This window comes from Anolis sagrei, chromosome X (genome assembly GCF_037176765.1).
Source record: "Anolis sagrei isolate rAnoSag1 chromosome X, rAnoSag1.mat, whole genome shotgun sequence".
Lineage (NCBI taxonomy): Eukaryota > Metazoa > Chordata > Lepidosauria > Squamata > Dactyloidae > Anolis > Anolis sagrei.
Genome location: NC_090034.1, coordinates 76,718,788 through 76,743,727, shown reverse-complemented (window position 1 = coordinate 76,743,727; position 24,940 = coordinate 76,718,788). Strand labels below are relative to the sequence as shown.

The window sequence follows — 24,940 nt, the reverse complement described above, 5'->3', positions numbered from 1 at the left end:
TGTTGTCGTTGTTGTTGTTGTTGTTATTATTATTATTATTGTTGTATGCATATGTGTTTGTCATATGTTTTTGTTGAGTTAATCAATAAAATGTACTTACCATAAGCCAGAAACAGCTTGAAGGCACATAATAACAGCACTGTAGGGGAAATATATCTCTTCCCCCTTCTGCTTCCCATCTTGGGACAGAAGAATTGCCTGTAGAAAGCAGAAGACTGCCAGAGAGTCTTCCAGTTAGTGATATGTTCTGGCTGTGTAGCTTTCTCCCAAATATTTATTTATTTATTATTTATTAATGCACTTGTATACCGCTAATATCTCAGCCTAAATCGGCGACTCATTGCGGTTTACAACATTTAAAAAACAATATTCAGTTAAAAGCATAAAACACATATACAGTACAAATTATTGGGCCACCAATAACAATCCTATGCATCTCATAACTGGAATCGTAATCCAAAATTCATCGTCCGTGTATAACCAATCCTTAGTCATCACAATTCGTTACAACGGATTAACCGAATGCTTGTTTAAACATCCATGTCTTCAATCTTTTCCGAAACACCATCAGCGAAGGGGCTGATCGTACCTCTATGGGGAGGGTGTTCCAAAGCCGGGGGGCCACCACAGAAAAGGCCCTATCTCTCGTCCCCGCCAGCCGAGCTTGAGAAGCAGGCGGGATCGAGAGCAGGGTCTCCCCGGAAGATCTCAAACTCCTGGTGGAGACATCCTGGTGGAGACATCCCTGTCTCCAGCATTCAGTCTCTGAACTACTTCGTTCCATCTGTAAACAATCTCATAAGTTCCTGTAATGTTTCTTCTCTCATGACTAACTGTCCGAGAACTCACAAGTTGGGCCATTTTTCTTCAGTCATTTCTGTGTGCCTAGGAAAGTCAAGTATGTAGAAGCAATAACTTTGCAAGGATATTGTTTTCAGGATAATATTAAATTTACCACTAATTCAATATCTGTTGGGTAGAATTATTACATTTCAGAAAACCAGTGTGGCTAGTCATTATGCGACTTCATTGAATATGATTTCTGTATGTTAGATTCCTCAAGTCTTTTTCCCTTCTACATTGGGCAAAGGCAGCTCTTATTCCTGAGTCAAGTCATTTGGCTGTTAGGAGCAGTGGTTGGATTTCCAAATGTGCTGGGTTTTTCCCAAAGCAGGAGATGATGGGCCACTGGAAAGCTTCAGTCTTCAAATGCTGTGACGTGAATTTTTCCTTTTTTATGGTCTTGTTAAATATAGCACGAGAGGATATTTTCAGTGAGTTCTGTTAGTAGCTATGGGCACAAGAAAGAAAAATGCTCAGGCTAAATGGGGACATGGCAGCCCTTTCCCCCCTCGGAGCGCTCATATGTTTCCTGCCTCTCGCTGAACCAAAGACAGAGACTTCATTCTTTTCCCGCTTCAGGAATGCCGCTTGTGTCTGTGTGCAGAAATGAGATGTCTTTTGTTGGCCAAAATAGAGCTGCAGTGTGCAGAACTTGCCCAAAAATGCAAGACAAGCTTCTGAGTTTGTTGGGCTTTAAAAAAATATAGAAATTCAGAAATTCTGAGCTGGACAAAGACTGTCCAGGAAACTTTAGAATTCGTCTGTCATTGATGTCTTTTGGGGATAACTTGTGTGACAAGGTACCAGGCTTTTCTTGCATCGGAAAGCTGAAAGGAGGATGAGAAGTGGGAGTGTTGTTCTGCAGTTTGCATGGAGCTTAGCAAAGTTCCTTTTTTGGACCACGGATTTCCACAATTAGTATGAACAACAGCTCCTTTGCCTTCATCTTTGCCTACGCTTGAGTTTATATGGCAGTGAAGAATAACAATGTTGCCCCATTTGGGATTAATAGCAGTTTGGAATTTCATGGCCCATGACTAAATAATAATAATAATAATAATAATAATTATTATTATTATTATTATACAGGTAGTCCCAGTGATCATTGGCGCACTGGGTGCCGTGCCAACAGATCTCAGTTGGCATTTGGAAACAATAAACATTGACAAAATCACGATCTGTCAACTACAAAAGGCCACCTTACTTGATCTGCGTGCATCATTCGAAAATACATCACACAGTCCTAGACACTTGGGAAGTGTTCGACTTGTGATTTTGTGAAACGAAATCCAGAATATAGATCTCGTTTGCTGTGACATACTGTGCTTTTGTGTCAATAATAATAATATAATAATAATACACTTTATTTATATTCCACTTTATCTCCCCGGATTACAGTACACATATAAGGAAACATTCAATGCCTTTTCACACGAACAACAACATACAATACACAGATAAGGTAAAGGCCTTCCTGTTTTCACATCTCTGGTATCTGGAGGCGATGCTCAACTTCTGGCCATGTGGAGGTACTCTTGTTCCATTTTTCATTCCATAGGAGCCTGCTATCCATAGACATCTCCAGTCTTTTTGTCTGCATGGGGCATCCTTTTATCTTCTCGCCAAGATGGTACCTATTGATCTACTTGAATTGCATGCTTTCGGGCTGTTGGTAGTCCGGACTGTTGGTCAGCTAGGACTGACAGTCAGGAGCTCACCTGACGCGCAGCTACGAAATGTTGACTCTCCAGTCAGCAGCTTTTCCTGCAGCTAGCAGCTTTAACTGCTGTGCTAACGCAGCCCTATATGTATACTACTAGCCGTCCCCTGCCACGCGTTGCTGTGGCCCAGTCTGGTGATCTGGAAAATAATGAGAAAGTATTCATTTCTAATCTATGTAATGTCTTTATGCTTGTGGGTAAACAGTATTTCTTGCTGTTTCTTTGTCAGTGTTGATGTGGAGATTGTCTGGTTTGCCTACTTTGGAACATAGAACATATCATTGTCCTTCTTTAGGGGTCCCCTTCAAATCTACGATACTACGGTATATCTCTGTGTGTGAATCACCTATATAAATAAAAATGTCAGGAGGGCTTTGATTATGTTTTCTTGCCCTGGTGAAGGGACTTGGACTGGATGACCTTAAGTATGGGGGTTCTGTGTGGGAAGTTTGCCCCAGTTCTGTCGTTGGTGGGGTTCAGCATGCTCTTTGATTGTAGGTGAACTATAAATCCCAGTAACTACAACTCCCAAATGTCAAGGTCTATTTCCGCCAAACTCCACATGTGTTCATATTTGGGCATATGGAATATTCATGCCAAGTTTGGTACAGATCCATCATTGTTTGAGTCCACAGCGCTCTCTGGATGTAGGAGAACTACAACTCCCAAAGTCAAGGTCAGTGCCCACCAAACCCTTCTAGTGCTTTCTGTTGGTCAGGAGAGTCCTGTGTGCCAAGTTTGGTTCAATTCCATCATTGGTGGAGTTCAGAATGCTCTTTGATTGTAAGTAAACTATAAATCCCAGCAACTATAACTCCCAAATGACAAAATCAATTTTTTTGAGTGAAGGACATACAGTGGGTTGTTAGGTGTATTGTGTCCAAATTTGGTGTCAATTCATCCAGTGGTTTTTGAGTTCTGTTAATCCCACAAACGAACATTAGATTTTTATTTATATAGATATGGGGCCCCATGTCCAGGAGAAAAGGTCAAACAACAACAAAATAAATGAAAATCATGGTTTTGCTTTAGAGTTTATATGAAAGAATTTGTGAGCATGAGCATTCTTAGTTTTTCTTTCTAGACCAGAAAGCGGCTGAGGGGGAAAAGGAAAGGGCCTGAGGCTGTTAGGAATTGTGGGAGTTGAAGTCCAAAACACATGGAGAACCAGAGTTTGCCCATGCTTGCTATAAACCAGTGTTTCTCAACCTGGGGCTCGGGACCCCTGAGGGGGTCGCGAAGGGGTGTCAGAGGGGTCGCCAAAGACCATCAGAAAACACAGTATCCCATGTGGGAAGTTTGAGCCAATTCTATCGTTGGTGGAGTTCAGAATGTTCTTTGATTGTAATGAACTATAAATCCTAGCAACTATAACTCCCAAAAGTCAAGGTCTATTTTCCCCAGGCTCCACCTGTGTTCCTATTTGCACATATTGAGTATTTGTGCCAAGTTTGGTCCAGATCCATCATTGCGTGAGTCCACAGTGCTCTCTGGATATAGGTGAACTACAACTCCCAAACTCCCAAACTCAAGGTCAATACCCACCAAACCTTTCCAGTGTTTTCCGTTGGTCATGGGAGTTCTGTGTGGCAAATTAGGTTCAAATCCATCGCTGGTGGAGTTCAGAATGCTCTTTGATTATAGGTGAACTATAAATCCCAGCAACTACAACTCCCAAATGACAAAATCAATCCTCCCCAAACCCCACTAGCATTTACATGTGGTTGCATTGGGTATTTGTGCCCAGTTTGGTCCACTGAATGAAAATACATCTTGCATATCTGATATTTACATTATGATTTATAACAGTAGTAAAATGACTGTTATGAAGTAGCAACAAAAACAATGCTATGGTTGGGGGTCACCACAACATGAGGGACTGTATTAAGGGGTCACGGCATTAGGAAGGTTGAGAACCACTGCTATAAACGCTTCTTCCTTTGGGCTTCAAGGTGAAGCCTGTTCGATTTCATTTGTTGTGTGCCATTGAATTGACTATGTTATGGACCATCTGCTGCCTTATTTAGTACCAGTAAACATTGTACTTGAGCAGAAACGTGTGTCAGTGTTTGGCACTTAAAGAACTTAAAGAACCCATGGCTTCACCCAGTATTGGAATTAGCCACCTTCCTCTAAAACAGAGGGAGTGGAATTTGACCACGGTCGCCCAGTGGGTTTCCCCAGCCAAGTGAACATTTGAACATCCTGTTTACACGAAGTGCCATTAACCGTGGTTTGCAAGAACATGATGATAGGTAGGCATTCTCCTAAGTGCGAAAAAAGACTATTTAAAAAGAATTTAAATTGACATCATTATGCACATTCTGTTCTTCTCTGTAAGTTTGTCTGCATTTAGACTGGTGCAAACATGCAAAGTAAACAGTGAAGACAGAGTTGGCCTGGAGGGATGTGGGGGTAGTGAGAAAAAAGTGACGGAGCCTGAACTAAGTTTGCTGATATATGGGTAAGAAACGGGGGAAGCACAAGCGTAAGTCCCCACACCTTGTTTCGAAATATCATTCTGGCAGTTGATAAAGGTGTTCCTTGCCTCCAAAACAGAACAAGGTTTTTAAAAAGTTTGCTACATTGGAGTTCAACTGGTTTGGGGTTTGTTTTTTTTTTTTGTTTGCCTTAAAAAGCACCTTCTTCAACCAATAGGAGAAACTGGAGTATAGCCGTTTGAGTAATTTCCTGTAATTATTGTGGGTGTTCACGGCAGCATTTTAATTGAAGCTTAAGCTACTTAGGATATGGAACTGACGCACAAGTTGAAGTGGCTTTTGGAAAAGGACACATTATAGATAGTTTAAGTATGTGCATGCTCGGTTTGGGACAGATTTGGAATAGCTGCCAGTGAACAAATACCCAGGTGTTTGAAATAGTGACAACAGTTGGGTTGTTGTGAATTTTGTAGACTATATGGCCATGTTCCAGAAGCATTTTCTCTTGACGTTTTGCCTGTATCTATGGCAGGCATCCTCTGAGGTGGTGAGGTTTGTTGGAAACTAGGAAAATGGGGTTTATTATTATTATTATTATTATAATAACTTTATTTGTACCCTGCTAGCATCTCCCAAGGGATTCGATGCGGCTTACACAGGCCGAAGCCCCAAAAACACAATACAACAATACAATACCAAGCAAATTAAAACAGTTAAGCAGGAAAACAATAACAGTAACAATACGACAAGACACTATTTATTTATTTATTTATTTATTTATTTACTGTACTTGTATACCGCTATTTCTCAGCCTAACTGGCGACTCAACACGGTTTACAAGAATCACAGTATACAATTTAAAACCATAAAAACATAATACACAGTATTAACACATCAATAACAGTCCAATGCATCTCCTAACTAAAATCGCGATCCAGTTTCGTCGTCCATATTACCAATCCTTAATCGTCATATTCAGTTGCACCGAGTTAACCAAATGCCTGTTCGAACATCCAGGTCTTTAATCTTCTTCGGAACACCATCAGCGAGGGGGCTGATCTTACCTCCGTGGGGAGGGCGTTCCATAGCTGAGGGGCTACCACAGAAAAGGCCCTGTCTCTCGTCCCCGCCAGCCGCACCTGTGAAGCAGGCGGGATAGAGAGCAGGGCCTCCCCAGAAGATCTTAGGGTCCTGGTGGGCTGATAGGCCGAGATACGTTCGGATAGGTAGGTTGGGCCAGAACCGTTTAGGGCTTTAAAGGTCAACGCCAGCACTTTGAATTGAGCCCGGCAGCAAATCGGTAGCCAGTGGAGCTGATGCAGCAGAGGAGTTGTGTGCTCCTTGCGCTCCGCTCCTGTTAGTATCATGGCTGCCGACCGTTGGACTAATTGGAGCTTCCGGGCCGTCTTCAAAGGCAACCCCACGTAGAGAGCGTTGCAGTAGTCTAAACGGGATGTGACCAGAGCGTGGACTACCGTGGCCAAGTCAGACTTCCCAAGGTACGGGCGCAGTTGGCGCACGAGTTTTAACTGTGCGAATGCTCCCCTGGTCACCGCCGAAACCTGGGGTTCCAGGCTCAGCGATGAGTCCAGGATCACACCCAAACTGCGAACCTGCGTCTTCAGGGGGAGTGCGACCCCATCCAACACAGGCTGTAACCCTATACCCTGTTCGGCCTTGCGACTGACCTGGAGTACCTCTGTCTTGTCTGGATTCAGTTTCAATTTGTTCGCCCCCATCCAGACCGTCACAGCGGCCAAGCACCGGTTCAGGACCTCGACAGCCTCCTTAGTAGCAGGTGGAAAGGAGTGACAGAGTTGGACATCATCCGCGTACAGATGACATCGCACTCCGAAACTCCGGATGATCTATTAAAACTGGGCCGGCCGGAGTAGGGGTACAGGGTTAAAAGTGCTGATGTGGCAGGAGGGATATGGGATTAAATATAAGTGCGGTGTGCAGTGTGCAGTGATCTTGGTTCTACTAAGGTGCTTCTAGGATTTGGTGCTGGAGGTTCCTAATCTGAAAAGGCACATCGGATCAGCCAGGTTTTCAGTTCCTTCCTGAAGACTGCCAATGTAGGGGCTTGTCTGAGATCCTTCGGGAGGGTGTTCCATAGTCGGGGGGCCACCACAGAAAAGGCCCTGTCTCGCGTCCCCACCAAGCGCGCTTGTGACGCGGGCGGGATCATGAGCAGGGCCTCTCCAGATGACCGGAGTGAGCGTGTGGGTTCATAGACAGCGATACGGTCACTGTGGAATGTCCAGGGTGGGAGAAAGAACTCATGTCTGTTCGAGGTAGGTGTAAATGTATTCAAAGGATGGTTGCCTTTGCCTTCTTTGAATACATTGTGTCAGAAAAACCTTTGATAGGTTCACAACAACAACAACAACAACAACAACGTACTTAGATGATCCGTTCCTCAGGTTTCACACAGATCACAACATCTAAATGGTTTGGCCCCGTCTATCTCCACAATCGCATCTCCCCCTACGAGCCAGCGCGGACTCTTAGATCTACTGGGGAGGTCCTCCTCTTGCTCCTACCACCATTCCAAGCCCTGTTGGTGGGGATGAGGGAAAGGGCCTTCTCAGTGGTGGCCCCCTTCTCTGGAATGTCCTCCCCAGAGAGATAACACAGGCCCCACTATGGCCGTTAGTCAGGACTGCTCTTTGCATTTACGCATTCCCCTGGCCCTGGGTTATCACTGCATTAGCCTCGGCCCAGCCCTCTCAAACTGTCTAGGCCCACTTTGATATTCTGGCCTTGGGTAGCTTATTTTGCATGATAGAATAGTGTTGGAACTGGTTTTAAATGTATATATTTTATTAATAGTTTTATGTCTATGTTTTAAATGGCTACTCCGTATGTTTCTCTGTTACTTTGCCTATGTGGAAATCGCCCTGAGTCGCCTAGGGGAGATAGAGTTTTATTTTTATTTTATTATCTTCTCTAATCGGCTCCATTCATATCTATTTTAAGCACGAGGTGACCAGTGTACTATGGTACGACCATGTTCGTCTTTCACATTATATGCCATACAGAAGGAATCAGACCATCAGGTGGGAGGACGACCAAGAGGTCTCGTCCATCCCCGCAGGTACCACGTTGTCGTGGCATTGATCCAGTGTCCATCTGTTCTGCGTATCCCGTGGCCTGCAAAGCAATGTTTGAGTTGGGCAACGTGGCTATCTGTACATTTTATTTTTTACGTGGCTGTCCTGACGGTTCAAGGCAGCGTGCAATAGAGTCAAAACATTTGCGCATAAAATACAAAGAATGAAAATACATAGAAAAAAAGGAAATACATAGATCAGAACACACTAATATAAGAAACATACACCGAACACAGTTACCAAATTAACATATAGCAGCAATGGAATGAAAATCAAAACTCATGATTGAAAGTTGACTGGTTATCATGCTGGAAGAGATGGGTCTTAAATTGGGTCTTAAATTCAGACAGTTCCCTTAGCTGTCAGATCTCGTCCTTTGGCAGGTTATTCCACAGTCTTTGTGGGGTGCCTGATGAAAAGGTCTTTTGGGTGACTGTCGCAAGTTGGATTCTGGATGTTTGGAGAAAGCATCCCCATAGGACCTGAGTGTCCTAAAGGGCAGATTGTACAGGAGAAGGCGCTCCTGTAGAGAATCTGGACCCAAACCATGTAGGAATTTAAAGGTCAAAACCAACACTTTGTACTTTGTCCAGAACCTAATTTGCAGCCAAGTGGAGTGAATTTAATATGTGTGTAATATGCTCACTCCTAGATGCTCCTGTGCTTTAAGGTCACAGTAAGTAAAAAAAATGAATTACCAGCAGACAACAAGAATGGGATTGTTACCCAATCAATGCTATGCTGAAAACAAATCATACCTTAAAGTATATTCAAACACTTAATATGCTAAACAATGCTCCTTTTTATATCATTACTGCTTATTGCTTTGTTCTTTCTGCTCCCCTAAATCGACTGGAACAGCACCTCGCTTCTCCCTTGCAACTCTGCCACGTACTGATTTTGTTCTAAAAACCCCAACTGTTGAAGCATCATATGTCAGAAATATTAAAAATGAACTAGGCATTTTACATTACAAAAATGTGAGTCAAGCACTGAAATAGTAACTCAAAACCTGTTAGAGTCAGTGGGCCAAAGCTAGCATCATCCTGAGGAGTGTGAGGTAAACCTCTGTGTGAGAGAAGCCTCGTGTGAGAAAGCTCTAGTGTGAAGGCTGCTGCGTGTAAAGCTACTGTGTATTCCTTTATTTGTGTTATAGAAACCTTATTCTTGTAAATAGTACAATCATATTATTTTGCTACAAAGAAAAAACCTCCTATGGAAGAGATAACATTGGTCTATGTGTTTTTGTTCTTTTTATCACTTTGGGCTGCTGGTGCTTGGTCGCACTGCTGCTGCTGGGTACTCTGCTGTGCGTTTATGAGGAGGGTCCTTTGTTGAAGAGCCCACTCGCCCAACATCATGGCTATAAATTCTCCACATACATATGCACATAGGCATTTAAAATTAATTCACTGTAGGAAGGTGTTTGAGAAGTGACTCTTTTTCCAAATTTGGAATGATCACCTGCATTTATTGTGTTGAACATGTTTCAAATTTACACTGTGATCTCCATCTCTAAATTTCTCTTCTCATTTTTGTGCATTGAGTTATTGTCAAACATGGGTGAGAATTGTATTGTTGAAGGCTTTCATGGCTGGAATCACTGGGTTGTTGTAAGTTTTTTTGGGCTATATGGCCATGTTCTAGAAGCATTCTCTCCTGACGTTTTGCCTGCATCTATGGCAAGCATCCTCAGAGGTTGTGAGGCCCTCACAACCTCTGAGGATGCTTGCCATAGATGCAGGTGAAATGTCAGGAGAGAATGCTTCTAGAACATGGCCATATAGCCTGAAAAACCTACAACAACCCATGGGTGAGGATTAATGAATATCAGTGCATGAAGTGTCACCATATGCAGTATCCATGACCTATCATCATATGCAGTGTCTGTGACTTCTTCCGAGATCTAGATGGAGGATTCAAGTTTTAATTGGGTTTAGGTAGTGAGGACAACATAATCAAGTCAGCCAGTACTTATTCCAGCCATGAAATGGATAGGACAGACAGCATGAAGACTCTGGACTCTGAAGGGCATGTCAAGATGTTGGTCAGATGTTGTGAGGTCACGTGAAATCATAGGTTCATGTAGAGCAGTGTTTCTTAACCTTCCTAATGCCACAACCCCTTAATACAGTTCCTCATGTTGTGATGACCCCCAACCGTGAAATTATTTTCATTGCTACTTCATAACTCTTAACTGTTATGCATCGTAATGTAAACATCTGATATGCAGGATGTATTTTCATTCACTGGACCAAATTTGTCATAAATACACAATATGCCCAAATTTGAATACCGGTGGGGTTGTGGGGGGGGGGGGGAGGGGAGGTTGATTTTGTCATTTAGGAGTTGTAGATGCTGGGATGTATAGTTCACCTACAATCAACAAGATTCTGAACTCCACCAACAATGGAATTCAACCCAACTTGGCACAACCCAACTCCCATGACCAACAGAAAAGACTGAAAGGGTTTGGTGGGCATTGACCTTGAGTTTTGGAGTTCTAGTTCACCTATATCCAGAGAGCACTATGGACTTGGTGCAAATATGTGGGTGTATCCACCAAAGCCGTGATGGATCTGGACCAAACTTGGCACAAACAACCATGTATTATGTTGTCCGGGCTTGGCCCCATGTAAGCCGCTCCGAGTCCCCATTGGGGAGGTCGTGGCGGGGTAGAAATAAGGCTTAGTATTATTATTATAACATTCTTTTCATTGCTACTTCAAAACTACCATTTTGATACTGCTATGAATAATAAATATATGATATGCAGGATGTATTTTCATTCACTGGACCAAATTTGGCACAAATACCCAATATACCCAAATGTGAACACTGGTGGAGTTTGGAGAAAATAGAGTTTGACATTTGGTAGTTGTAGCTGCTGGAATTTATAGTTCACCTACAATCAAATAGCAGTCTGAACCTCACCAATGATAGAATTGGGCCAAACTTCCCACATAGAACCCCCGTGACCAACGTGTTTTCTGATGGTCTTTGGCAACCCCTCTGACACCCCCTTGTGACCCCCTCGGGGTCCCAAACCCCAGGTAGAGAAATACTGATGTAGAGAGCTACTCAGATGTCCAAATATGTGGGTGTATCCGTCAAAGCCATTTACAGCTTTCCAATTATTTTGAGGGTTTCCTAATTATAGTCCATAAAAAACTGTAATATATTTTGGATTAGAGTTGGCTACCTTGTGTCCTTCCAGCCCTGTTGAGCTCAATGGGCAGTTCACATGTTCTTTTTTATCTTTGTGGTTAAAGATTTTCCAAGTCCACTTAGGCACGGTTATCATAAGTAGACAGCAATAGCACTCATTGTAAACGGAATAATTAATTGAATGCTTTTTAACGTAGAATTTTTTGAATTTTACTATAGGAAGCCTGCGGATCTTCAGAACCTGGCTCCAGGGACTCACCCGCCCTTTATAACTTTTAATAATGAGGTGAAAACGGATGTAAACAAGATCGAAGAATTCCTTGAAGATGTCCTCTGCCCACCCAAGTAAGTGTCAATGGGGTATGTATGTATGGTAGCAAGATATTCTAGTGAGTGTTTTTTGTGTGTCATATTATTGCTAGTTGTCCATGTGGCTCAGGCATTGCTTTGCTTTGGCAGAATGTTTTCTTGCAGATCCGTTTCTTAGGGGTCAGTTTCTGAGAGATGGAGAATACAAGTGGCAGATGTGCCTTATGTAATTCTACATCGAATAAGCTGCTCTCTTCTAATAAGAATGACTCTAGCACAGGCATGGGTAAACTTTCTAACTTGGGGGCTGCATGGTGGGCCAGAACGGGGTGGGTGAGCCGGGAGGGAGGGGGTTCTCCCCAAGCCCCCTCCCTGCCCTCTTTCTTTTTGGAGGCAGAAAATGAAAGAAAGACAGGAAACATTTGGATCCCAAAAGGGTTGGCCTTGCTCAGGAGATGGTAGATGGGAGAGAAAAAGTGTATCCATTAGACCTCGTATTGCCTACTCCTGATATAGAATCCTAGAGCTGGAAGAGACCCCCAAGGGCCATCAAGTCCAACCCCCTGCCATGCAGAAAGTCACAATCAAAGCACTCCCAATAGACAGCCCTTGTGGAAAAGCCTCCAGAGAAGGAGACTCCACCACACGCCCAGGCAGCCTAGGCCACTCTCCAACAGCTCTTACTCTCAGGAAGTTCTTCCTAATCTTTTCAGTCAACTCTCTTTCCCTCCCATTTGAACCCATTGCTCCCTTCTTATGCAGCAGAAAGCCAGTCTTCCCCTCCTCTTCAATAATAATTATAATAATTATTATAATAATTATTCCTGACCTCACAATCGTGTTAAAAAACAAAGTATGGATTGTTGATGTCGCAATCCCAGGTGACAGCAGGATTGCAGAGAAACAACAGGAAAAGCTGACACGATATGAGGATTTAAAGATCGAACTGCAAAGACTCTGACACAAGCTAGTAAAGGTGGTCCCAGTGGTGATCAGCACACTGGGTGTAGTGCCTAAAGACCTTGGCCTGCACTTAAACACAATCAGTGCTGACAGAATTACCATCTACCAGCTGCAAAAGGCCACCTTACTGGGATCTGCACGCTTTATTCGCTGATACATCACACAGTCCTAGACACTTGGGAAGTGTCCAACATGTGATCCAATACAACAGCCAGCAGAGTGGCCTTGTTTGCTGTGGACTCGTCTTGTTGTATTTCAAATAATAATAATCTTTATTTGTATCCTGTCACCAACTCCCCAGTGGGGACTCGGGCGGCTTACATAAGGCCAAGCCCAACAACGTAATACAATAAATGAAATCAAAACACAAACAACTACATAATATTGTCGAAGGCAATATCTCACTACCTCTGAGGATGCTTGCCATAGATGCAGGCAAAACGTCAGGAGAGAATGCCTCTAGACCATGGCCATATAGCCTGAAAAAACCTACAACAATCCAATTACATAATAAATAAAATAAAATATAAGAATACAGCAAACAATATAAAAATTACAATAAAATAATTCATATCACAGAACAATGAGTGGGCCGCATGTACAAAACAAAATACTAAGGCTAAACAGGACACCCTTTTAAATCTTGAAACATGGTTCGCATGTTTCCTCTCAACCTTCTCTTCTCCCAGCTAAAGATCCACCAGGAAGAAAAGAGGAAGGAAAAAGAGGAAGGGAGGGAGGGAGGAAGGTTGGAAGGAAAGAAGGGTGAAAGGGAATGGTGGGAGGGAGGAAAAAGAAGAGGAAGGAAAGACAAAAGGGAAGGAAGGAGAAAGACAGAGTGGACGGAGGAAAGAGGGAAAGAAAGAAGGATGAAAAGATAGAAGGGGGAAGGAGGGAGGAAGGATGAAAAGGTGGAAGGGAAGGAGGGAAGGAGAAAGAGGGAGGAAAAGAAGGAAGGGAAGGAGGAAGGAAAGAGAGAAGGAAGGAAGGATAGGATGGAAAGAGACTGGAGGGCCTGAAAAAAGAGCCCAATGAGCCGTATTCAATCCCGGGGCCTGGGTTTGCCCCTACCTGCTCTAGCAGCATGTATGATCAATACCTACAAAAGTTCATACATTTTTCTGCTGTTAACCCACACTGCTATCTATTTTCGCTATTAATATGTACCTTTTTCATGACATTATTTACCAAGAAATTCATGACATTATTTACCAAGAAATAGCACCTGTCAGTGAACCTATATTGCAAAATATTAAAAGTTTATGTTCACTCCAAAAATTGTTTGACAGAACAAGATTAATGGATAAAAGTGGCCCACTTGGCGTGCCGGTGGGATTATTGTCAGCCAACCAGTCTCTGAAGCCATATCAGAGGCCTTATCCTCTTTCGTTCTATTTGTGGTCCACATCCAGTCCAGAGCTATTTCCTTCTTACCATTGCCCACCTCCTGTTAGTGGGGATGGTATCAGGAAGTTAATTCTTGGAGAAAGCTTTGTCTGATCTGCAAATCATTAAACGTACCCTACTATGGCAAGCAGGTCTCAACAGAAGAGGGAGCAAAGATTAACCAGAGTTTTTCTGCTCCATATTCTGCCCAAAGTGAACTTTACAGGTGCTGTTGGTTCTTGAAACCAAAACCAAGATTCTTCTGCCTTGTTTGAAGGCTTGAATTACGTTTGAAACTTTCTTCAGAGGACATGTAGGCATTGTCTGTTCAAAAGCTAGTAACATGGAATATAAAATGTCGCAGTTTTATCCAAGCAGGTGAACAAACACAATAAAAGAAGTTGTTTTCCTTTCTTTTCTTATCACTGACCCACTGACACCTTTCCTACTTGTGAAATCATTTTAAAAAATCTTTTAACATCTCCCAAGATTTCTTGTAAGGAGAAGTGCATCCCTCCTTAAATATTTTCAACTTGAGGAGGTTTATGGTGCTGAATGGAGAAACAAAGTATGCAGGCAGTCGAATTAATATGTGCTAAAACATGCCTCAGTTAATTGGGGAAATTGTATTGTTGAAGGCTTTCATGGCTGGAATCACTGGATTGCTGTGAGTTTTTTGGGCTGTCTGGCCATGTTCCAGCAGCATTCTCTCCTGACGGTTCTCCTGCATGTGTGGCTACTGGCATCTTCAGAGGTTCTGTTGACAGTGAAGCAAGTGGAGTATATACGAGGTGTATTTTTTAAGTAAGGTCAGTTGGAACATAAGTACACAAAAGTTTATTTCAAAAAAGTAAATTTATTTTCAGAAAGTACATACTTCACTCTATTTTTCGACATAGTTGTCAAGTTTGTTCAAACACTTATCATACCCCTGAACCAATTTTAAAATATCCTCTTCATAAAAACTTGCCGCCACCAAAAGCCACCAAATCGTCTGTAATCAAAGAAGGGCGATCGGAGTGGTCTTCATCATGGACGTTGTCATGGCCATCTTTGAATTGTCGTACCCACTTACGCACTTTGCTTTCACTCATAACAGTATCATAACAGTATCACCGTACACTTCACAAATCTGTCGATGAATTTCTGCAGCAGGCAGGTTCCTTGCTGACAAAAACCATATCACTGAGCGAACCTCATATGCAGCAGGTGAGTTGATAGTCTTAAACATTTTTAAAGCACAGAACAGAACCGTACAGGTTAGCTACAGAGCACAGTTGTTCCCGAGGCATGCCGGTACACGACGCACGCGCTCATTGCGGTATGCGCGTGAACTACTAGTATCTACAACAAAATGGACCTTACTTAAAAAATACCCCTCGTATATCTCTGTGGAGTGCCCAAGGTGAGAGAAAAAAACCCTTGTCAGTTTAAAGCAAGTGTGAATGTTGCAGTTAGCCAACTTGAATAGCATTTGAGTAGCAGTGAAGTTTGTAAAGTCAATTAGTGAGGGTATCTGCATAGAAGTGGCCTGGCCTCTGTTGCCTGGAAGCATCTCTGTTTGGGCAGTGTTAACTGGCACTAGATTGTTTGCTATCTGGAGTTCTCCTGTCTCCTCGTGGTGTTCATTACCCTGTTTCCCCAAAAATAAGACATCCCCTAAAAATAAGACCTAGTAGAGATTTGCTGAATTGCTAAATATAAGGCCTCTCCCGAAAGTAAGACTTAGTAAAGTTGTTTTTTTGGAAGCATTCTCCCCCTGGTGGCTTGAAGCTGCAATACCGTCCCTTCTGTACAAGTGGTGCAGGAACTACCCTGGGAGATTGTTACAGTCTCCAGACAGTGTGTGGGAGCCAAGTACTTTACAGCACTTATTTTTTGTGACCCTGTGTGTGAGTGCCAGTATATTTACCATATACTGACAACTACTGTACAGTATATAATAAATGTTCATTTTTTTGGTCAACAATAATTGTGAATTCTTCTTGGAAAAATAAGACATCCCCTGAAAATAAGACCTAGCACATCTTTGGGAGCAAAAATGTATATAAGACACTGTTTTATTTTCGGAGAAACAGGGTTTTACTGTCTTGATTCTGATGTTCTTTAATAATGGTAACCAGATTTTCATTTTCATCGTTTCCTCCTTTCTGTTTACATTATCCACATGCTTGTTGATTTCAGTTTCTTCTCTGTGTAGACTGACATGGTGGTTGTCAGAGTGGTCCAGCATTTCTGTGTTCTCAAATAATGTGCTGTGTCCAGGTTGGTTCATCAAGTGCTCAGCTGTAGTTGACTTCTCTGGTTGAATTAGTCTGCAGTGCCTTTCGTGTTCTTTGATTCTTGTCTGGGTGCTGCTGTGTTTGGTGGTCCCCATGTAGACTTGTCCACAGCTGCACGGTATGCAATAGACTTCTGCAGTGATTAAAGCAGGTAGGGCTCTTTCCTCAGGCTCTCCTCTCTCACACCATCCTGTCCTTCCTTCTCTCGTTCCTTCCTCCTTCCCTCCTTCCCTCCTTCCCTCCCTCCCTTCTCTTCCAGCCTTCCTTCTTTCCATAATTCTCTTCCTCCTTTTCTTCCTTCCTTCTCTTTTTCCTTCCTCCTGGGGATGTTTAACTCGGAGAAGAGAAGGAACATGAGAACCATGTTTCAAGATTTAGAAATGTGTCCCATTGAGGAGGAGGGTGGGGGAAAACTGACTTTCTGCTTCTTCTGCATGGTACCGTGAAATCCACACCTGTGGTATTTCCCTGCGTCCACGCAGCTGACTCGGATCTTTCTTGAAAGCTTTTCCTAATTAGGGACTCCAGCCCCGCCCATCTACTCCTAATAAAGCCAGGCAGCGGGGCTTGGAGCCTTAATTCCTTTTGTCCGCGAAAGCAGCAACAACTCGGTGTTATCTCCTAAAAACAACTATTGGTTTGACTCAAGGACTCCAGTTTGACTACTCTAACAGACAGCAATTCCAACTTGTGTTCTGGGACCTTTGTTTATCCTATTCAGGCCAGCATGGCATTTTCTTTGAAATGTATGGCTTATGGGGGGAAGTTGCTCCAGAGTGACTCCCACCCCCTTTGTGTTTCTTGCTAGTGGGAGGACAAACCCACTCCCTCCCTCTAAAAAAAAAAGGAATAAAAAAAATGCCGTGTCCTCTGAGGCGCAGGCTTTTTTGCCTTTGGCAATGGGCAGTAACTTACCTTCTTTTTCTTCTGTTCCCCTCGCTCAGAAAGCAGGAGGGAAGAAGACTTTTACCAGCCTACCACCCCTTACAGACCCAGGAACTGGTAGAGCTTGTGGCAACAAACTGCCACTGTGGCTTTGTGCCAATAACTTTGTTTTGGGTTGCAGCCACGCCTCTCAGCTGTCTCTGTTTTTTAAGGACAGCTTGCTCTCACTGCCCGTGCTTTCCCTGCCCCATTTACCCCAGCAGGCAGTGGACGCTGCAACGATCCCTGCCATGCTTTTGCCCCCCTCAGGGGAGGGGAGGCTCAAGGCAGCCACGCCACCTGTGTGAGTGATGGCTAGCCAAGGCTTTGCCTCCACGCCCATGGCATATAACGCCTTGGAGGGGCCTTCGGGTTGCAACAATTCCTGCCATGCTTTTGCCCCCCTCAGGGGAGGGGAGGCTCAAGGCAGCCACGCCACCTGTGTGAGTGATGGCTGCCAAGGCTTTGGGTCTAAGCCCATGGAATATAACTCCTTGGAGGGGCCTTCGGGCTACTATCCTCCCTCTGCATCATGCCGCCTGGGAGCTTCAGTGACGGCTCAGAATGTAAGTACTGTGTCTTTTGGGCCCCATCTCCACTTGGCCCATGCCTCAACAGGTAGGTTGCTACTATTTTGCATGGTCACAAACTGCACCCTCCTTTCCTTTTCAAGGATTTGGAGTCCCTTCTTTTGGTTTTCAGGAGTTTATTAAAACTTTTTCCTAAGCTCATTCTGGTGCTTCCTTCAGCTGCAACCAGTCAATGAGTCTGATGTAGATTCTGACTCCTATGAGTAGCAGATTTCTCCTACTCTTGAGGAGGACTTTTCCATCCCAGCTTCCTTAGGGGATGTGTTACCTAATTTTTCCTCCTTGATTGCTTAGAGGATCTGCTTTTCTCAGTTGAGCAACAGCAGAAACAAGCTCCAAGTACAGTTCTCCCAGTTCTCCCAGCACTTCCATACTCGCTTAAGCTTGGAGAAAAACAAAGGGCAACTCCTGTATCTGTGTCTGGAATTTCTAAGTTTGTAAATGCACTTTACTGCATACGCACCTCTTCAGCAGAGTGGTTAGTTAAGCCTACTAAACTGAACTTTATTGTGGTCAAAGTTGTTTAATCCAAGAAAGCGAAGGCACCTCAAGTCAGTCCACTGTGATAAGAAGATCCACCCCACTGCTAGCCTACTCACTTGCATGATTCATTACCATGCTTGTATGGCAGCCTATCAGGTGCTCTTGTGGCATAGCTCAGCACCTTATTTGGATCTTCTTCCCCTACAACATCAACAGATCCCAAGGGCTTTCTGTCAGTAGGATCTCACCTTAGCTTCTCATCACAACGCTATGGCTAAGCACAGCACCGATACAGTACTAAAGGTGTTTGCTGCTGTTGCAGCAGCCATCCACCAGCATGTGTAGATCCTCTACCCTCTCCAAAGAAGGCAGAGCAATGGCAGGATAACTGCCCATGGCAGAACATAGTCTATTTCATCCTGATACAGACCCTCATTTCAAAAGTACACTCAAGATTTGACAGGCTGCTTCTAAGTTTGGCTTTTTACCACAATCTAGCCTAGATTGTGGTGGCCAGCCCCTCAGCTTAATTATCATCAACCTTCATGACCGGTCTCCTTCAGTCCTCAGCAGAGCCAGAACTCTAGGGCCTCTGTAGCTGGGAGACTTAATTTTTCCACCAGGGGTGACAACAAACTAAAGGGAAAGAAGAAGATCAGGGCCAATAGTTTTTTCGCATGCATTTTCTCTTCTTTAATAGCCTCCAACCCTTCAGCTCCAGTTTTTGGAGCTCCACCCCATCATTTTTAGATGCATGCCATTAGATCTCTTCTCACTCATGGGTGTTGGAGATTACAGAGCATGTTTATGCAATTGAATTTTTCAAACTGTCCCCAGTAGGGACTCTACGGGCCACTCCTCCTCCTGTGTTATAGCAGGAGGTAATTACTTTGTTTCAAAAGGAGCAGTAGCTTCTTTACATCTTTCTATGTTTCCTTCTTTTCCCTTTTCCCCAACTGTTTTTTGGTTTCCAATAAAGGCAGTGGGCTTTGGCCAGTTTTGGACCTTACAGGATTTTATGCATATATTGCATATTGCAAATTTCAGGTGTTGTCATTACCAACCATCCTCCCTCTGTTATCCAGCAAGACATGGTTCAGTAGCATTGATTTGAAGGATGCCTATTTCATGTGGTATTAGACCACAAGACGGTAGATTTTTGTCACTTTTTACTAGCAGTCAGGCTTTTTCATTTCAAGTTCTTCATTATGGTATCTCCACAGCTCCACAGGTGTTACTAAGGAGATGGCTGTATGCCGGTTCATCCCTGGGTGCACGGGGTAGTAGTTTACCCCTATATTGATGGCTGGTTGTTGGTGCACAGTCCTGTGAGTATCTACAGAGGAACATTCACTTTACTCTGTCTTTATAGCAGACGCTTGGTCTTTTTATCAACAAGGTAAAATCTCTTCTTCAGCCTATCCAAACAACCAATTCATTGGGCCTGTATTGGACTCTTGGCATGCAAGGGCCTACTTGCTAGCAGACAGGTTTCTGAATCTGCATTCATTAGCTCTTTGAGTCTGGCAGACGCCATACATCCATGCCAGGGATGTCCAGTGCTTTTTGGGACACATGGCATTCACCACAGCTGCCACTCCTTTCTCCTGTTTGCACCTTCGGCCTCTCCAGAATTGGTTTCTTCGGGCACTTCATCCCATGCAGGATGAGCCCAATGAATGTGTCATTGTCCCTTTAGCCATCCACAGGTCTCTCAACTAGTGGACTCATCGCTCCAATCTCTGTGTGGGCGATGTTAGCAACCGACACTTCCCTCTCAATGTGGTGAGCTCACCTCAAGGGTCACACCATCCATGGTCCTTAGGCGGCCATAGAGGGCATGGAGCACATCAACTATTTGGAGTTACTCGCAGTAGAAATGGCACTGCACCTTATCTGTCATTTGCTCATGGACAGTATTGTCCAGCTTACCACCACCACCACGATTGTGATTTCATCAGAATCTGGGACTGGTATACCATAACCATCAGTGCCATTCATCAAGAACTCTCTTGCTGGCTCCCTCAGTCAGACAGTTTATACTGACCACTAATGGTCCCTTCATCCTTCCCAGGCATGGGAACTCTTTGTCAGATGGCAAACTCCCCTTCTGGACTTGTTTGCCTCTCCCGCCAACATGAAGTGCCAATTCTTTGGAGCACGTCTTACCTCCACCAGACAGGCTGTTGGGAGATGCCTTCCTCCTGGATTGGACATCCACCCTCCTGTACATCTTTCCACTATTGCCAGTGCTGTCCAGCGTGGTCTCTCATCTTCAAGCAGAGCAGGTAGATTGCATTGTCATCACACCATGGTGGCCCCGCCAGCCATGGTTTCTTCATTCTGCTCCAACTTGCAGGCAGCTGTTACATTCAGTTGCCACTCAGACCAGACTTGCTGGCTATGGGCAACAGCCCAGTCCCGTACTCCCAGGTCACTCAGTTCCGGTTGACGGCATGGCAGCTCCAGCCTCAGCTCTCTCTCTCAACCAGTAAAGGGCATTTTGGACCTTGCCCTGAGACCTGCCACTAAACATTGTTACAGTTGTAAGTGGTGTCATTTTTGCATTTTTTCACAAAAGCAAGGGGTTCAGCCTCTGTCTGCTTCCACTTCCCTCCTCCTGGATTTTTTGATCTCTCTGTCAGATTCAGGACTCTCATTATTATTCTTGAAGGTCAATCTGGCAAATATAGATTCGTTTAGAAGTGAGCATTCTCTTCCCTCTCCTTTATCCGATCCTCTTGTAAAGAGATTTCTGCAAGGCTTTAGAAATTTCTGGCCCCAAGTAGGCCTGTCCCCCCTCTTGGAGGTTGGAGATTGTTCTTTTCGCCCTTACGAATCCACCATTTGAGCCAATGGCCACTTATGACATGTTCCATCTATCATGGAAAACGGCATTTTTAGTGCCTATTACTTTTGCTTGTCGCGCTAGCGAGCTTATGGCTCTTGAGTCGATAGTCCTTACCTGAAATTTCATAAGGATGTCATGCTGGGCACAGACATTTCCTTCTTACCTAAGGCAGCATCATAGTTTCATATGTCTCAGGACATTGTCCTTCCAACCTTATTTCCAAATCCTTCTACTCCCCTGGAGCAGTCTTTGCACCTTCTTGATGTGCGGAGGGCTCTTGCTTTTTATGTCCACCGCACAGCTCCATTACGGAAGTCACTACGACTTTTTGTTAAGTACCGTAGGGATACTGTGGGCCTTCCTGTTTCTACCCAGAGGTGGCGGCCTGGATAGTTGCAGCTATCCGGCTAGCTTGTGAAATGGCAGGACTGGACCTACCTGTTCAGATCCATGCTCATTCCACTAGAGCATTGACCGGCCTCCATGGCTTTTTTGCACAGTGTGCCTCTGCATGATATCTGTCGGGTGGCCATATGGTCAACACCGCATACTTTTGTCTCCCATTATACATTGGATTTAGCTGCCAAGAAGGAGATGGCTTTTGGGAGAGCAGTACTTTTTTCTGCACTAGCATGACACCCACCATCCGTGGGACTGCTCGCTAGTCTACCACAGGTGTGGATTTCACAGTACCACGCAGAAGAAAGTAAGGTTGCTTACCTGTAACCATGTTTCTTCTAGTGGTAATTGTGAAATTCACACAACCCGCCCATCCTCCCCACATTCTGTCATGCCTTTTATCTCCGACTGTCTTTTGCGGTACGGAATTAAGGCTCCAAGCCCCGCTGCCTGGCTTTATTAGGAGTAGATGGGCGGGGCTGGAGTCCCTAATTAGGAAAAGCTTTCAAGAAAGATCCGAGTCAGCTGCATGGACGCAGGGAAATACCACAGGTGTGAATTTCACAGTTACCACTAGAAGAAACATGGTTACAGGTAAGCAACCTTACTTTCTCTAGAGACCAGGGCACAAAGGAGCAATGGTTTCAAATGGGAGGGAAAGAAATTCGACTGAAAAGATGAGGAAGACATTCCTGGAGAGTGGACTAGGCTGCCTTGGAGTGTGGTGCAGTTTCCTTCTCTGGAGGCTTTTCCACAGAGCCTGTCTATGGGGAGTGCTTTGATTGTGCCTTCTTGCATGGTAAGGGGTTGGACTGGATGGCCCTTGGTGTCTTCCAGCTCTAGCATTCTAGGAGTCTATATCAGGAGTAGGCAATCTGGGGTCTAAAGGATACACTATTCTCTTCCATCTATCATGTCATCCTGACCAATGCCAACCCTTTTGGGATGAAAACGTTTCCCGTTTTTCCTTCACTTTCTGCCTCTGAAAGAGAAGAGGAAGGGGAGGAAAGGGCAGGAGGGGCTTTGGGGAGAACCCCCTCCCAGCCCGCCCACCTTACTCCAGCCCGCCCACCTGACTCCGGCCCACCATACGGCTCCCAAGTTAGAAAGTTTGCCCATGCTTGGCTTAGGGCATCGTTTCTCAACCTGAGGGTCGGGACCCCTGGGGGGGCCACAAGGGAGTGTCAGAGGGGTTGCCAAAGACCATCAGAAAACACAGTACTTTCTGTTGGTTATGGGGGTTCTGTGTGGGAAGTTTGACCCAATTCTATCAATGGTGAGGTTCAGAATGCTCTTTGATTGTAGGTGAACTATAAATCCCAGCAATTGTAACTCCCAAATGTCAAGGTCTGTTTCCCTCAAGCTCCACCACTGTTCACCTTTGGGCATAATGAGTATTCATGCCAAGTTTGGTCCAGATCCACCATTGTTTGAGTCCACAGATGTAGGTGAACTACAACTCCCAACCTCAAGGTTAATGCCCACCAAACCTTTCCAGTATTTTCTGTTGGTCATGGGAGTTCTGTGTCCTAAGTTTGGTTCAATTCTATTGTTGGTGGAGTTCAGAATGCTCTTTGATTGTAGGCGAACTATAAATCCCATCAATTACAACTCCCAAATGACAAAATCAATCCGCCCCCCAGCCCCACCAGTATTCAAATTTGGGTGAATTGGGTATTTGTGCCAAATTTGGTCCAATGAATGAAAATACATCCTGCATATAAGATATTTACATTATGATTCATAACAGTAGCAAAATTGCAGTTATGAAGTAGCAACAAATATAATGTTATGGTTAGGGGTCACCACAACATGAGGAACTGTATTAAGGGGTCGCAGCATTAGGAAGGTTGAGAACCACTCGCTTAGGGCAGTGGTCCTCAACCTGGGGTCCCCAGATGTTTTTGGCCTACAATTCCCAGAAATCCCAGCCAGTTTAGCAGCGGTTAGGATTTCTGGGAGATGAAGGCCAAAAACATCTGGGGACCCCAGGTTGAGAATCACTGCGCTTAGGGGATTCCTCTTATCTACTTGCCTCACTGCCAAAAGAACCTCTGAAGATGCCAGTAGCCACAGATGCAGATGAAACGTCAGGAGAGAATGCTGCTGGAACAGGCCTGGACCAACTTGGGTCCTCCCTCCAAGTGTTTTGGACTTCAACTCCCACAATTTCTAACAGCCTCAGGCCCTTTCTTTTCCCCTTTTCGTTTCCCTTTTCCGCTTAAGCTGCTGAGGGGGAAAAAGAAGGTGTCTGAAGTTGTTAGGAATTGTGGGAGTTGAAGTCCAGAACACCTGGAGGGCCCAAGTTTGCCCATGCCTGTACTGGAACATAGCCATACAGCCCAGCAAATCTCACAGCAATTCAATGATGGGAAACTATTTGGTTAGATTCAAAGCATATTGCCTTGGATCACATCTTGGAAGAAAGGTGGGGTATCCTGCGCCCTGTTTTGACAAGAACAAGCAAGATCTCATAAACCGTTGATGTAAATCAGGAACAGGAAGGAACCACAGATGTGATTCAGAGAGAGGCAACAAAATTGGCACTGATTTTCACTTCCCTGTAGGCCTTGTTTGACACCCTGCCTCCCAGGAGACCAATTCGCAAGAAATGAGTAGGAACGTCTTCATATAGTGAGGTTAAGCATTGCACTCTATGCACCATTACAGGTTGGGATTATGTCAGTTGTGCAACTGGCCTTAAAGGCCAACCATAAAATAAATAAATAAACGAAGACCCTTGTTTTTCACAGTTGTAAGAAAGGTATATTCAGAGTCCAGGTTGCAAGTTTTCCCCCTTTTATTTAAGCAAATGTCTCAATCCACAGGTCAAACATTCAAACTTTACTCATATTTAACCCAAATGCAGATGTTCTCGAAATTGTTCCACCCCTCCTCTGATATTTATTTATCGTGTCAGGAGGAAACAAAACAGTTGTATTGCATTTTTAGCAAGCAAACAAAACACAAATTTTGCAAGCTTGGTAATTTATTAAATGTCCTTTGACCAGTAGCTGGCCACTTGGAGTGTCTCTGGTGTTACTATAAGAAGGTCCTCCATTGTGCATGTGGCAGGACTCAGTTTGCATTGTAGCAGATGGTCTGTAGTTTGCTCTTCTCCACACTCGCATGTCGTGGATTCCACTTTGTGGCCCCATTTCTTAAGGCTGGCTCTGCATCTCGTGGTGCCAGAGCGCAGTGTGTTCAGCGCCTTCCAAATTACCCAGTTTTCTGTGTGCCCAGGAGGGAGTCTCTCATTTGGTATCAGACACTGGTTGAGGTTCTGGGTTTGAGCCTGCCACTTTTGGACTCTCGCTTGCTGGGGTGTTTCAGCGAGTGTCTCTGTAGATCTTAGAAAACTATTTCTTGATTGAAGTCATTGACATGCTGGCTGATACCCAAACAGGGGATGAGCTGGAGATGCCTTGGTCCTTTCACTATTGGCTGCTACTTCCTGGTGGATG

General features: G+C 44.3%; 1 protein-coding gene across 1 annotated transcript in view; it reads left to right on the top strand.

Moving 5' to 3' along the window:
• The window catches only part of CLIC4 (chloride intracellular channel 4), a 108,269-nt gene that overhangs the window by 63,153 nt on the left and 20,176 nt on the right, over positions 1–24,940 (top strand). Inside the window, exon 3 of the mRNA XM_060784420.2 lies at positions 11,509–11,634. Coding sequence (XP_060640403.1) covers positions 11,509–11,634 — 126 coding nt within the window. The remainder of the gene's footprint in view (positions 1–11,508; positions 11,635–24,940) is intronic.